General features: G+C 41.8%; 1 protein-coding gene across 2 annotated transcripts; it reads left to right on the top strand.

The window, feature by feature from the left end:
- Nucleotides 1–80: 80 nt before the first annotated feature.
- Nucleotides 81–15,358, top strand: LOC110494106 (POZ-, AT hook-, and zinc finger-containing protein 1). 2 transcript variants are annotated; one of them, XM_021568826.2, is made up of 6 exons: nt 81–1,449; nt 1,631–1,694; nt 2,838–3,009; nt 4,519–4,671; nt 8,455–8,652; nt 11,921–15,358. In XM_021568826.2, the coding sequence occupies exons 1-6, from the start codon at nt 230–232 to the stop codon at nt 12,439–12,441; spliced, it is 2,328 nt and encodes a 775-aa protein (XP_021424501.2). In that variant the 5' UTR covers nt 81–229; the 3' UTR covers nt 12,442–15,358. The 2 variants fall into 2 exon arrangements, with proteins under 2 accessions (XP_021424501.2, XP_021424503.2); XM_021568828.2 differs by lacking the exons at nt 4,519–4,671; nt 8,455–8,652 and having other exon boundaries at nt 86–1,449.
- The last annotated feature ends 333 nt before the right edge of the window (nt 15,359–15,691 follow it).

The following is a 15,691-nucleotide window of genomic DNA, read 5'->3' as shown; positions in this document are numbered from 1 at the left end:
AAGCGACGTGGAAATATAGAACGATTACACCACCCCCCCCCCCCCCCCCCCCCATTTGAAACGAAAAAGGTTAAAGTTCACAGGAAGCTGGGGGGCTGCCATTTTTCCCTGCTAACATTTTAGATGCTAAACAGGGAAGGGTGGTCGTCGTGTTTTTTATTTAATTTACTCGGACTATTGAGCTTTATACACTATTTGTTTCGCCACCCCTAGTCGTTAACCTAAATTGATGTTGAATGAATTCGGCATGGAGAGAATAGCGGAGCAGTCGTGGAATTCTTCATACACCTATCAGGTGAGCAATCATAGCGCGGAGATGCTACACAACCTCAACATTCAGAGGAAAGATGGAGGCAGGTTTTGCGATGTGATCTTGCGCGTTGGCGAAGAGAGCTTCCCTGCCCACAAGGCGGTACTGGCGGCGTGCAGCGAGTACTTCGAGTCCGTTTTTGGTTGTCAACCGGAGGGCGACGGGGAGGCAAAAGAACTCGAGATGCATACGATAAGCCCCAAAGTTTTTAAAGACATTTTGGACTTTGTCTACACCTCTAGGATTGTGGTACGATTGGAATGTTTCCCCGAGTTGATGACAGCTGCTAAGTTTCTGTTAATGCGTTCTGTCATCGAGATATGCCAAGAAGTAATAAAACAGTCCAATGTACAAATCCTTATACCACCCTCTCGAGGAGGCGACGTCAGTTTGTTCCGTGCCACGGGGGGCTCTGAATTGGGTTTCAAATTAGCGGTAGACATGTCAAATGGGAATGGCTTGTTGGAAAATAGCAACAATGGGCACACACATAATGTGGACGGAAGTCATGCCAATGACACTCTTGTTTCGGATAGCAGCCCCCAGTCCACTATTCCAGTTCTGCAGCCCGTGTCTCCATCAGAGAAGACGGGCAACCCGTTCCAAGAAGAGGGATCTCCGGGTTCTAAGAGAGGCAGGGGACGACCAAAGAAAGCGACAGCCATAGAGCATATACATTATAACCACAGCACCTCTGACGTTAAAGACATTGAGCAGCTATTTCCTTGTGGAATATGTGGCAAAGCATTTACAGAGGCTGTGCGGTTGAGAAATCACGAAGCGCAGCATGGAGCGTCCAGCCATGGCGCGAGTAGCGGAGGCGGCCCTACCTTGATAACGCACTCTGGTCAGCCCGGTCTGTTGGAGAATGGCATGCCCTTGCATGGAACAGTAGATATCAGCCGTAAACGAGAGAGGACGAGACGTCACGTTGGCTGTGACATTTGTGGAAAGGTATTCCGGGATGTCTACCACCTGAACCGACACAAATTGTCTCATTCCGGGGAAAAGCCATATGCGTGCCATGTCTGTGGCCTGCGATTCAAGCGCAAGGATAGGATGTCATACCATGTGCGGTCACACGATGGATCTGTGGGCAAACCTTACGTCTGTCAAAGCTGTGGAAAGGGGTTTTCAAGGTGAGCTATGGACAGTTATTATGGTAGACCTACATTACCATCACTACTTCCAGGGTCATTCCCTATTCTATTCTAAGCATTCTGTGTTCCCAGGGAAAATATAGACAAATGGTCTTCCTACTCAGAATCATTCTTGTACTGTCTGCATCTGTCTCAACATGCCTATGTTTGTTTAATTCAGGCCAGACCATCTTAATGGACACATCAAGCAGGTTCACACAACAGAGAGACCCCATAAGTGTCAGGTGAGACAATAGTGACAACTGGATTCTCTTAGGAGAGTTGATGTGGATGCAATATTTGTCACAATGAATGAACAACACTTCAAATCAGTCAGTGTGGTATTTGTTTTAATGATTGAATTGTCATTGAATATGGTTACTCAATGACAACACAAACTAATATAATAGTTTAAAACATTTACGTGCTTTGCAAAATGAACGATTTCTCTAATAATCCAGTTTACATGGACACATCTGAAATCAGGCTACCTGATGGGACTGAAATAAATGGCGAAAATCGCCAATCAAAATAAACATTCTACCAACATACCATGTTATTTTTGCAAAGACTATTTGATTCTGAGTTGAGACATACAAAGTTTTTATGTGTGAACTTTTTTTAAGATGCTTACTTTCAGTTTTGTTTTACTCACTTGACTAGGGAAAGGGGGATACCTAGTCAGTTGTACAACTGAATGCCTTAAACTGAAATGGGTCTTCCGCATTTAACCCAACCCCTCTGAATCAGATAGGTGCGGGGGGCTGCCTTAATCTACATCATTTACAAAATAGCCTCTAACACTCTACTCAGAAAATTGGATGTTATCTATCACAGTGCCATACGTTTTGTCACCAAAGCCCCATATACTACCCACCACTGCTACCTGTATGCCCTCGTTAGCTGGCCCTCGCTTCATATTTGCCGCCAAGCCCACAGATCCATAAAAACTATTTCTTTGTTTCCCGTTCTTAAGTTTAGTTTTTTTCATCTTTTACTTTCGGTTTTCTACACCAGCTTCAAACAGCTGAAAGTACTATATTTTGGTTAATGGAAAACATATTTCACAGTGGTTTAGATACTACCGTGACTCTCTACACAATACTTGCATGTTTTGTCACATAAACTAAAAACGAGGACTGAATTTTGGCAACCAGGAAATGGCAGAGCAATTTTTACATAGTGCATCTTTAAAATAAGCAGAGTAAAGTGTTTATGGCTATTGCCATATTCGGCCTACTGCCATAATCAGTTAAATATGGAATTATTTGTTTGCATGTAAACATACTCATTCTTGTCGATTAGAACATGGTTGACGGTAAATGAATACTGTTTCTGTAGGTAACGTATGAGGTCATGCTCTTTACCTGCATTTTCCTCCTCCTCAGATTTGTAATGCCTCCTTTGCTACGAGAGATCGTCTGCGGTCCCACCTGGCTTGCCACGAGGACAAGATCCCGTGCCAGGTATGTGGGAAGTACCTCCGGGCTGCGTACATGACCGACCACCTCAAGAAACACAGTGAAGGACCTCACAACTACTGTAGCATATGCAACAAAGGTAACCTCAGGCCTAGTGTGCAGCATCATCTCCTCATACATGTCAGGAGAATCAGGATGGCAGCTTCCTTCTATAACTGTGTCTTCTTGTTTCTTAAATGTGTATGTTTTTTGTTGTTGTTGTTAACCTGCCTTTCTTCCAGAATGGTATTTCGATCTTGCCACAAGGATGATCTACCAATATTTTTACTATTCAAATCTAATAATGTAAGTAACTACCTCAGCTGGTGCAAAGAAGTTGGGTTGCTTTCTACATGTGTGACCTGCAAGGTAGTACACACAGTGGGGTCTGAAATAATTTACACCAGCAAAAATGAGTGTATAAAATAAATAATTCAAATACTGAGCTGTATTGTATGTGCCCCAAAAAAATGAAATGATTTTATACTAAAACAATTGCTGAAAGAAAGAAATTTTGTTTAACAAGTAATATGTTTTTTTTTCCTCAAAGGTAGGGGTAGAATTGACACCCCTGTTTTCAAAACCTCCCCTCAGCCTTTTTCTAAAATGTTTTATGAGTTGGAGAACACATTGGGAGGGATCTTAGATCATTCCGCCATACAGAATCGTTCCAGATCCTTGGTATCCGTCATCTGCACTCATGGACTGCCCTCTTCAATTCAAACCACAGCTTTTCAATGGGTTTCACACCCATAGACTTGAGATGGCCATTGTAAAATGCATATTTTGTGGCCAATTAACCATTTTCTTTGTGGATTTTCATATGATCCACTTGCGGCCAAGTTTCAGCCTCCTGCCAGAAACAACCAGGTTTTGTTTAAAATGTCCTTGGAACTGGGTAAAGTTCATGATGCCGTTGACCTTAACAAGCGCCCCAGGACCAGTGGAAGCAAAATATCCCCTTAACATGAAAGATCCATCACCATGTTTTACAGTTCGTATGGGGTTCTCTTTGAGCAATTGAATGTATAAAATAACATAATTTCCCAATTTTTTGGCACATACAATATAGCTCAGTAATGTAAATTACTGAGCCCCCCCCCCCCCCCCCCCCCCGGTGCCGTTTGTCTTTAGACCTAAGGTCTGAAATTTTGCCCCAAAATACTGTATTAGGCTTCTTTTGTCTTCATTTACCTTGCTTCTTTTGTCTTGAGTTACCTGGCTAGAGATGGTGTCATTCTTAGATAAGAGAGAACAGTGGTTGCATAGTTTTTGACTCTTGCTTGAGGTTACCCTTCCTTTTGCAGGTTCACATTCTCCCTTGCCTTTTGAAGTTAGATGCGCTTCATATTTATTTTTGAGGGTTTGTTACATCATCCAAAAGCTCAGCTCAGTTCAACAAAATCATATTATTATCCCTGGTACCAGCTCTTATGCTTGTCTGCATGAAAATATAAAACAGTTTCACGAAAGGTGGACGTGGGAACAAGTTTTTGTTGTTGTCCCACAGTCATCTTTGGGTACATGACAACAGGGAGCATCCATTCTCTCCCAGCTGGATGTGTAGTGCCACTGCCCTTTTGTTCTGTGTTCTTCTCCTGGTCTCCAGGTTTCTCCACTGCATCCTACCTTAAGGTGCACGTAAAAACGCACCACGGCTCGCCATTGCTCCCCGCTACCGCCCCAGCACACGGTGCCTTCCCCGAGCCGCAGAACCACGGCGGTGCCCTCTACCACACGGGACGCCAGTGCGCAGTGGAAGGCAAGCAGCCGCCCACCCTGCTCCGCTCCACCTTGCCCCCCCCCCCCCCCAGCATATGTCTCTTTATTGCTTTGTATGGATCATAATCTGCTCTGCTGCTGCTTGTGGGGGAAACCTGCTCTGTCTGTCTTTTTAAAGCCTGACCAAAAACACAAGCATACACAAACACATACGCACATAAAATATATAGGCATGCTTGTCTATGCCTGTGCAGTAATGCTAACGCCAAAGGATCTATCCGCTCTCTGCGCCTCCATCAGCTAACGGTAGGGACACTGTCTTCAGAAGAAGCGCCATACTTACAAAGCTGACTGAAATAGCTGTCCTGGCTGAAATAGCTGTCCTGGCTGATATTGTGTATAGGGTCGTTCTGTATTAATGCACTTTCTGACTGCACCCCATTTGATTTGAACTAAATCTTCAAAACATGTTTGCCCCTTGGTAGACATCCATGTCTTCATCACTGAAAAAGTAAAACGGTTGAGTTTGATATGATTTGAAAGTGTACAAACAGGGTTGTTAAACTGTTTGTGCCATTTTCTTTTAACCTTTTAATGTCAATTATCTCAAAAACGCGTAAACATATGTTGTAACCTAGATTAGAGGTCTTCTTTGTTCCAAAACGTTGGAGCCAGACCCGAGAACAATCAGACTCGAACACGAATGGACCGGACAACAGCCAGACCTAGACTCTACCTGTACCCTAATGGGTTTGGATTTAGACTCGACCCGAGTGACAAAAAAAAGTATGTTTATCAGCCATGTTGCTCTTCCTGTTGGCTAGGCCTTCTATAAGTTAATAAATTCACCTTATTAGCATAAAATAAATATGCAATAGAAGGGATGGGCAACTTTTAATGGCGGTGGTGGGCACAAAACAAATCTGCAAATATCATTAGGGGTCACAGTGGCTGGCAGGTCTGCATAACCACATCCATACCTACACAGAGCTGGCCCTAGCCTTTTGAAAGTGGAGAGAAAATTGAAGTTTTAGAGTTCGTTTCCTGAAATTCTACTAAATGTTCTATGGGGCGAGGAGAAAATGTTGCACTTTTAAACCAAGTTTGCTCTAATTCTACATTTAAGCATGAGGCGGAGAGACGATTTAGCATTTATTTGATCTAATTTAATTCAATTCTACTTATTTTGCCATGGAACAAAAAATAATACAAAATATGATATCTGAGTGAGGGTGACTAACAAAATTAATGGGGGTCCCCCCGGTCGGTAATTCGACCATGATTACTCCACGTTGCACCTTGTGTATTCTACTATTCTAACTCTCAACAGTAAGATCCCGACAGTTCCTCCCCCCAAAATATATATACATACATATTCAGTACCAGTCAAAAGTTTGGACACACCTTCTCTTTTCACGTTTTTTCTTAATTTTTTACTTTTTTTCTACATTGTAGAATAATAGTCAAGACACTATGAAATAACACCTATGGAATCATGTAGTTAACAAAAGTGTTAAACAAATCCAAGTATATTTTATTTTTGAGATTCTTCAAAGGAGCCACCCTTTGCCTTGATGACAGCTTTGCACACTCTTGGCATTCTCTCAACCAGCTTCATGAGGAATTATTTTCCAATAGTCTTGAAGGAGTTCCCACATATTCTGAGCACTTGTTGGCTGCTTTTCCTTCATTCTGTGGTCAAACTAAAATATATTTTGGTATGTTTAGCACTTTTTTGAATACTACATGATTCCGTTTGTGTTATTTCATAGTTTTGACGTATTCACTATTATTCTACAATGTAGAAAATAGTATAAATAAAGAAAATCCCTTCAATGAGTAGACATGTCCAAACATTTGACTTGTACTGTATATATGTACAATATGTATATCACCTGTAGTTATATAGACCCAATGACAATGAAACAGGACCTGACCTGGACCCAAGGGAATAGTTAGAATTTTGGACCTGGACCCGCTCAGGTCTCGGGTATTCGGTTCAGGTTGACCCGTGAAGACCTCAAGCTTAGGCCCTATTTTACATCACCTGAGGTGTTTGTTGTGCCCGTCATCGGTTGAGACACCGCATACTCTTGAATAAAGGGTGGGTGTCATTTCGATCATAGAAATCTAATTCATAGAATGGACCTATCCCTTCAGACCACTGCAATGTATCTGGTACACCATTGAAACATTAACTTCCAATTACTACAGAATGATGGTGGCTGGTCCACCCACCGTCAAATACCAATTTGAATGTCTATTCTATTATGCATATTTCTAGTTCAATAGGTTTCCTATGGAATATTGACAGTATAATTTAAAACAGTGTATATTCCCACTCAATACGACATTGTCTGATTTCCATCTTTGTGGTTCCATTTGAGAAAGTTGACATTTCAATTGTATTCACATTTTAGTACATTATTCAGCCAAAACATGACACCCAGCCTGTATGCTGTGTCTCAATGATGGTGAGCACAACGCAAACATTTTAAATAGGGTGCTCTTCTGCATGGCTTTATGGCGAAGAGAGGGTGAGGAAAGTGAGAAGTTGAATGGGGAACTTCACGTTTAGATTTTTTTAGATCATGTGAATTCATCTTTTAATAAGAATAACTTTGCTCAATAGGTTAGAGTTTGTATAGGCCTATTTCTTGAAGTTAAAATATGACTTAAGGTGAAAGGAACATTTTAAATTGTAGCCTTTGGTGTCTTTTTTAATGGGTCACTGCCCCCCAGTGGTACATTTTTGGACACTGCAGTATCTACAACAAAGAGGTGTATGTATGCCACCCCATTTTCCAAATCAAGGCTCAGACATATAGACTGTTAAGCCTAATAGCCTTAGTGCCACACCCATCTCTGTCTGTTCAGCATGGCAATGTGAACTCTGTCTGAAAACGCTGTTTGTCGCTTGCTGTCATCTCCATCGCCTTGTGGCCATTGGTCAAACAATGCACTAATGTTGTTGCATGTCTATTGAGTCATACTGTACTGTGCAATGTTCCTCTGGATTCAATGGAGCTTTTTTCAACTATATTATTGCCATGGCAACCAGCAGCAGCCTATGGATTTTGCTGTACAGTACGTCCGACTCCGAGAGATAGCCAAAGCAGTGTGGAGAGAAGTTTAGATGCGGCGCAAAAACCTGTTTTTTGGTTGTAGAAATGGGCTTCCTAGTGATTACATATCTCCAATCTAAAATCAATGAAAAAATGTGACAGAATGCCAGAATTTAAAATCTATTGACCAACTGCTTTTATTTAGAATAAATAACTGTAGAATGCCATTGTAGTGTGACTGATCATGACAGTTTTAATAGCATCTTCATTCAGCACCATTGGTCAACTGTTTTGGCCTGATTGGCATGAGATGAGGGTCCTGTGCTGCAGACAGAACCCCGTTCGAGAGGAGTGAGTAGTAGAGTTAAAGCGACCTGGAGGAGCTGATAAGAGTATGGATTGAAGAATGGAAAAATGCTTCATGAAGATAAAATATATTTTATAAAGGAAATAGAAAGAAATAGCATAAAGAATAGCTGTAAACTTCCTAAAGGAAAATGTTATTTGACAGAGAATAAATACTGTTGCAAACACTAAATTCTCTAGAACAGACTAGCAGTCTGCTGGCTTGGCAAGTAATACAGGAAAAAGTTTCATTCCACTGGACAAAGTAAAACTACTAAGTGAAAGACTTCGTGAGGTCTGGATAACATTCGGACTACGTTGACTGTATGGTTTCCGCTGGCCTTGTCTGTTGTCTCTGCTGTCCCCACTCTACTTTCTGTTGGTGGCCTGGTGTTTGTCTGTCGGTGGTGTAGACCTGTGCACCAGTCGCCGGCTGCTGGTCACCTTTCAAGAGGCAGAGGGTCACTGCTTTCTCCCCCAGCCCGGCCCTCCCTTCCTGGGCCTGCAGCCCGAGCTGCTACTGGGGAAACCAGGGCCTGGGGGGGCTCCGTATTTCTGGGAATGCTCTGCCGGCCCGCCTGGGTTCCAACCCCTCCACGGGCCTCTGCCAGGTCAGTACGGGCCAGCCGGAGGGTGGGGGCTGGGCCGTGCCTGGGCGCTAACAAGGCCCACTGATTGGACGGGTAACAAGGGTTCCACTGTAAAGGGTTGGTTGGATGAGGAGATTCCAACCTTTATGGGTGTATGGGTATAAAGAGTCAAGGAAATTTGGTTGACGGGATGCATGAGTAAGTTTTCCTGGAAATAAGCGCTAGAAGTTAGCGGATGTGGAGACATGAGATGTCGCAGGAGTAGTTCCGATGTGGTTTTGGTATCGTGAAAAAAACTGATACAATAGACTATTTCAGGGATGGGCAACTGGTGACCCCCCCCCCTTTTGTAGGCCCTTTTTTTTTTAGGTACTCACTCGGGGACTCAACTTACTGTTGAGTTAGAATAATAGAATACACACGGTGCAATTTCAAAATTTGGTTTTGCATCAGCAGTTTCTCTTATGTCAGTCACTGACAGTCACTCAAGTAACCCATGTCAGCAAAAAAAATTTGGGATTGGTAAATTACTCTAGCCGGCGATCTAAACTTGAAGTAATCATGGTCGAATTACCGACCGGGGATGCCCCATATATTTTATTTTAGTCTCTCACTCAGATATCATATAAAAAACTGCAAACATTTAACTCCACCCTATGGCAAAATGTGTAGAACTGCAGGAAATCCACTGTAAAACTTGTCATTTATTTATCTGCCCCATGGCAAAATGAGTAGAAATACATTCAATTTGTTAAAAATTGCAAAATCTTCTCTCCGCCCCATGGCAAAATGTGTAGAATTGCAGCAAATTTCTTTAAAACGGCTGCATTTTCTCTACGCCCCATGGCAAAAATGTGTAGAATTGCAGGAAATGAACTCTAAAAGTGAATTTGTTTCTCTCCACTGTCAATTTCACTTAGGGCCTCCAAAAGGCTAGGGCCGGCTATGACTGCATGTGTGGGTATGGATGTGGATACGCAGACCCGCGAACCACTGCTGCGCCCTCATGTGGATGGTGACGGAGGCTCACACCCCCATCAAAGTTGCCTAAACCTGGCCTTTTTCATATCAGATATTCTGGGCTGATATTGTACAATCAGAGCTAAAATAATCTGCCATGGCTTGCTACCAACCAACACTTGTTTCCAGGTGAAAATCTTAAGTGTAAGGAAATGCCAACAAAGCAGTTGTGTAGAATTGTGGTTTTTTTTTTTGCCTGAAACTCACAAGGAAGAAACATACTTTTTGCTCTCAATGAAAGCATATTATCTATTGGGTAAAGGAATGAAACTGCGGAATGTTTGTTTACCGCATAATCTGAACAAATGTGCCCTCTGTTCCTATAAGTATATTATTCGCTAACGTTCAGTCCCTGGAAAATAAAGTAGACGAGCTCAGGTTGAGGAGTTCCTTCGAGAGAATAATGGCTCTCTCTCCAAATATGTTGTTCTTGTCCATTCAGCCAGCGGGGTTCTCCATCCATTGCGAGGACAGGAAGAAAGAACTCTCCGGGAAAAATAAAGGTGCAGGGGTTTGTTTCATGATTAATGATTCATGATGTGATTGTGGTAACTGGTGGACTATGTGCAAACTGGAAACCGCATATGATAAGGCTGCATTTATTGTAGTTGGAGATTTAATAAAGGAAATTTGAGGAAAACGCTACTCAAATTCTATCAACACATCTGCTGTGCTAGACGCCCAACACAGATCCTGGATTATTGCTACTCTCCCTTCCGGGACTGCCCTCCCTCACCCTCCCTTCGGTAAATCAGATCATGCCTCCTTTTTGTTCCTTCCCACATATAGGCAGAAACCTAAACAGGAAGCTCTCATGATAAGGACTGTTCAACGTTGGTCTGACCAATCGGAATCTATGCTTTAAGATTGTTTTGATCACGCGGACTGGGAAATGTTCTGGGTCGTCTCTGAAAATAGTATCGACGTATACACTGACTCTGTGACTGAGTTCATCTTGGAGTGCATAGAGGATGTGTTTCCCACTGTGACGATATAGAACTTATCCAAACCAAAAACAATGGATAGATGGCTGCATTCACGCAAATCTGAAATCCAGAACCACTGCATTTAACCATGGTAAGATGTCTGGGAACATAAACGTCTACAAACAGACCAGGTACGACCTCGGTAAGGCAATCAAGAGGCAAAACGATAGTACAGGGACAAAGTGGAGTCGCAATTCAACGGCTCAGACACGAGACATATGTGGCAGAGACTCCAGACAATCACAAATTACAAAGGGAAAAAAACAGCCATGTCGCCGACACCTCGTTCCCTGATGAGCTAAAGACTTTCTTTGCCCACTTCGATGAAAACAACATTGAGACGCGGGCCCCCAACACTCACGAGGACTGTGTTCTCTCGTTCTCCACGGCCGACGTAAGTCTTTTAAACATGTTAAATGTGCAATATGCAGAAATCGATCCGCCTTTCTGGTTGTAAAAATTCTAATAGTTTGCCTAATTTCAGTTTGTGACAAAACAAGCAATGCATAGTGTAGAGAGAATTGTACTATCTAAACTACTAAGACATATCTTTTCAATAACCAAAAATTATGTATTTGAAGCTGGTGTACTAAACCGAAAGTAAAAGATGCAAAAACTAAACTTAAGAACGGGAAGCATAGAAATAGCGCCCAAACCGCGCCCACAGAGCATGGGCAGACCAGCTGGCTGGAGTCTTTACGGACATATTCAATCTCTCCATATTCCTGTCTGTTGTCCCCACTTGCTTTAAGATGTCCATTGTTCCTGTATTCTAGTCATGGCTCAGCCTATATAACTCATTTTTTTGTATTTATGTGTATATTTATTTTATTATTACTGCTAGGTATTACTGCACAGTTGGAGTTAGAAACACAAGCATTTGGCTGCGGGTAACATCTACAAATCTATGTATGTGACCAATAAACTTTGATTTGATATGAATGACCACCATGTCTTCTAAGAATTGCAGTACAATTCTACTTAAAAGCAATACTATAAGAATACTGCAGATGGGAGTAGATGGTTAGTACACAAAGCATTAAACTGTCCTGTTTATGTTGCAGGTGATGGTGGTGAAGAGCAGTGCTGCCTCGAGGTCTAGCAAGATTTTGTGTTGTGCGCATGGCCTAATTTTCATGTTTTTCTTTCTCCCTTTATCCTTCCCCTGCTTCCTGACTCTCCCTGTGACATTCCCCTCTCCCCAACCCACTCTGTACTCTCCCCATCCCACCAACTATCCCAACTCATGTCCCTGTCCCTCTCCCCCTTTGTCTTTACCTCAGACGGGCAAGAGAATGCCGGGAAATGTCCCCATCAGGGAGAATCTGAGGGAGACGAGCCGTCTTTCAGGGAGCTGTCCAATGGCGACGAGATGAAATCTCCGCATAAGTCTGAGGGGGAGGAGCTTGGGTCTCCGACACCATTCGCCTGCAACGGAGCCTCTGCTGGTACCGGGACAGTGCCGAGGTCGCCACCAGGTGGCGCTAAAGCCAAGACCAGCCAGGACTCTCCAGAGAAAAAGTTCCCCTGCAGCGAGTGCACCCAGACCTTCCGAACAAAATCCTACCTCAACAAGCACGTCAACAGAGTGCATCATCATGGGGTCCAGAAGAGTCTGGTGGTGGGTGCAGGGTCGGGGTCAGGTCTGGGGGAGCTGGGTCCTTCGCTGGGCTCGCCCTTCTCCCCACAACAGAACATGTCTCTGCTGGAGTCGTTTGGCTTCCAGATTGTCCAGTCTGCCTTTGCCTCGTCGCTGGTGGACTCTGAGGCAGGGCATAGTGGGATGGACCTGGGGGGGAAGTGACCCGTACGCCCTAGGTCTGTTCAGCCTATCAGATGGAAGGGAATGATGTTGTCTTTAGACTACTTTGCTGTTCATTGCATCATCTCTCACTGTTGTTGTTTATCACCTTCTGTTACCTTTCTGTGTCATGGACCTCGCTATTACTATCAATGTAAATGTTCCATTTCATAGCAATATATAAAATGTACATAAACGTGAATCATTTTAACATTAATCAACTTCAAAAGCTTTTTTGAATCTGCTGTCTGTCTTTGAAGTCTACCGTCAGTCATGTTTTTGTCTTTATTGTATTTCTATTGTTTATGACATGACCATCCGCTTATGATCCATTACCAAACACATGCACATATAAGAAACATATATTAGTCAATGCTGTTATTGTTGTTATGTCTGGTCCAGGGTTTTTTCTCAATCAAAATGGGGCTTAGGTGGTGGCAGTGGGCGTGGCCATGGAGTCCTGATTGGGCACCGAGAGAAAATTTCCTGCAATTTCACCAAGCTAATTTCTTGCAGTTCCACACATTTTATCATGGCGCTGTGGGGGGGGGGGATTTCCTGCGATTGTACACACTTTACCATGGCTTATGCGCATTCTTATGCTAGCTGAGTGACTCAAACATTAAAACAAAATCAATGGGGGACATTTTTTTTTTTTTTAAACATTTTAGTTTCTCCCCGACTGTCTAGTTTTTTACATTTAGATCCAAAGAGGATCTGTTTGAAAAATAAATATGCCTAGGTCCATTATCTTTTCAACATACGTTATATCTGGTTTTAGCCGTTTACACTGAAAACGTTTTCACTGTTTGGATTTAGGCGGCCCGGCCAAGACTTTTCTATGCAGAAAAAACCCTGAGGTCCTAGTCATATTGGTAATCTGTGGGTTAGTACATATGTTGACTGGGCCATTTTGAAATGCTTTGTTATCTACATGGTTTTCACAGCTGCAGTGACGCCTTCTAACCCAAGGTTCCCCCTTACTTCAGACAGAGCCTCTGATGGGAAGAGGCTGCAGATGGACATCTAGTCCAACTCCGAATATAAAGGAAAGGGAGATACCTAGTCAGTTGTACGACTGAATATATTCAACTGAATATAATCAGTCAATTCTGCAGGGCAAGAATATAACCTTATGCCTCAGTATGGCTGTCACATTTGATAATGTTGTATTCTCTTATTATGACATTTTAAAGAACCGATGTATTTGTTAGTCACATACTTGTGAAATCAGTTCTGGGTATTCAACAGGGACCAAGTTCAGGTTTGACTATTAGAAATCGTGAGAAATGTAGAATATATATTTTATTAACTTATTGTCCGTGTTGTGCACAAAGTTGTTTTATTTTTATTTTTTCTAAATCAACGTTTGAGATGTCGATGTGCTGTGCTGATTTTACTCTTTAAGTTATGCTAGATACGGGAGGCCTACTAGGGAGCGACAAGAAGAGTATGTATGCTGAAATATCTGTGTGTGTGTGCGTGTTTGGTGCTCTGATATGTGTGCTTTTGTCCTCAGAATGTAATCAACCAGAAGGCTTTTGATCTTTAATTTGTTTCAGATAATTTTGCTCTATTACTTTCAGTACATTCCTGCTTTTATTTATAGTTATATTATGATTGTAATGAGTGTATATAACATTCATATATATGTATATATGAAATGTGTATATATGTGATCAAACCTAATGATTGATTTTAATAGTTTGTCAATTAATGGGGATCCTGCGTGTGTGTGTGTGTGTGTGTGTATATATATATATGTATGTGTATATATATATATATATATATATATATATATATATATATATATATATATATATATATAAAATGTTTTTTTTTCCTTCCTTGCCAATGATGGAAAGAGGTGTGTAGGTTTTGGTGGTTTGATTTGAAAGGTTTTCCTCACAGTGCACACCTATGGTCTGCTGTGTACTGTTCTGGATATAAATGTTTTTTTGGGGGTGTGGATGGTGACGGAGGTTTCGCTGTTCACTGAAGACCTGGGTTCAAAAAGTACTCGAAAAGCATTTGCTTGAGTCTGGCTGGAGTGACTGATGGGTGGGTTTGCACTTTTGGGACTCTTCTATTGTGCCAGGCAAGCTAAATCAAATACTATTTGAACCCAGGTCTAGTTCACGCCGCTGTTACCTGGCTCTGGTAGTGTACACTACCAGTTTAGTGATAGGACCCATGGCTTTGATCAATCAGTCTGTTTAGGTCATATTAAGCTCTTTTTATATCCCCACTAAATAGCGATGCTTTTCACACAGCGAATGGAGTAAAAAATCATTTATAAAGGCCTGTTTTGTGTTATTTATTGGATAAGTGAGAGCCGATGCTGTTTAGAAATATGCCCTTATATAATTGGTGGTTGTGGCAACACTTGGGATCGCCCATACATGCTAATCAAATCATCTGGTGGTATTGTTTTATTTATCTCATCTGTTTGGTACTTCAATATAATAGATGTTTTGATTGATTGCTTGGATACTTACCTTTGCTGTTTTCTTGTCTTATTCTGTTGGTCTGTTGCAAAGTGCCTTCCCAATACTGATTGTGCACGGCAGTGGATTTGAAACGCGAGATTAAAAAAAAGGACCTTTCTCTTGAAATGGTAAATCATGCGCAGATTGACTTGCAATGACACTTTTGTACGCATAAAAACATGCACACACAGAAGATGTACATTTGTATATGTATGTTACCTTGGTATTTTATCTCTGTACTCTGCAAGATCGTTGAACTTAAAAAAAAAAAAAAAATGGAGTTACATGTTTTGTTATAAAACCTTTGGACATATTTCAATATAAGCATACTTTTCTATAGATGTCTGTTTTTGTACACTGTTTTTGAGTCTGTCATCTCTGTCTAATTGATACAGAGATGGGGATTCAATAAAGATGTATCTGAAACTGTTCCTGAGTGTGTTATCTTTGGTGTGTTTATTATTGTGCTTAAGTTTAGGATGAGTTGACTTTGATTTTCTCTTGAGCATGACACATCACGGGTCACTTTAGCCACGCCACTATGACTGGATTCAAACTTTTCATGAGGCCATAAGTAGAAAATAAAGATGTCACTGTGCAGAATAGATTATGAAATGTTCTGCCCCTGAACAAGGCAGTTAACCCATTGTTCCTGGGCCGTCGTTGTAAATAAGAATTTGTTCTTAACTGACTTGCCTAAAATAAAGGTCCTGAATAAAACATGGTAGCATAAACGCTACATCATTGATGACAAACACAATTTA

Source organism: Oncorhynchus mykiss, chromosome 17, assembly GCF_013265735.2.
Source record: "Oncorhynchus mykiss isolate Arlee chromosome 17, USDA_OmykA_1.1, whole genome shotgun sequence".
Taxonomy (NCBI): Eukaryota; Metazoa; Chordata; class Actinopteri; order Salmoniformes; family Salmonidae; genus Oncorhynchus; species Oncorhynchus mykiss.
Note: the sequence above shows the minus strand (reverse complement) of the source record. Positions and strands in the feature narration are given on the sequence as shown.

Excerpts from the sequence above, each read along its gene's own strand:
- LOC110494106 (XM_021568826.2), top strand. The coding sequence starts at position 230 with ATGTTGAATGAATTCGGCATGGAGAGAATAGCGGAGCAGTCGTGGAAT. Across the intron at positions 1,450-1,630 it reads TGTGGAAAGGGGTTTTCAAG|GCCAGACCATCTTAATGGAC; the intron begins GTGAGCTATGGA and ends TGTTTAATTCAG. Across the intron at positions 3,010-4,518 it reads CTGTAGCATATGCAACAAAG|GTTTCTCCACTGCATCCTAC; the intron begins GTAACCTCAGGC and ends CCTGGTCTCCAG.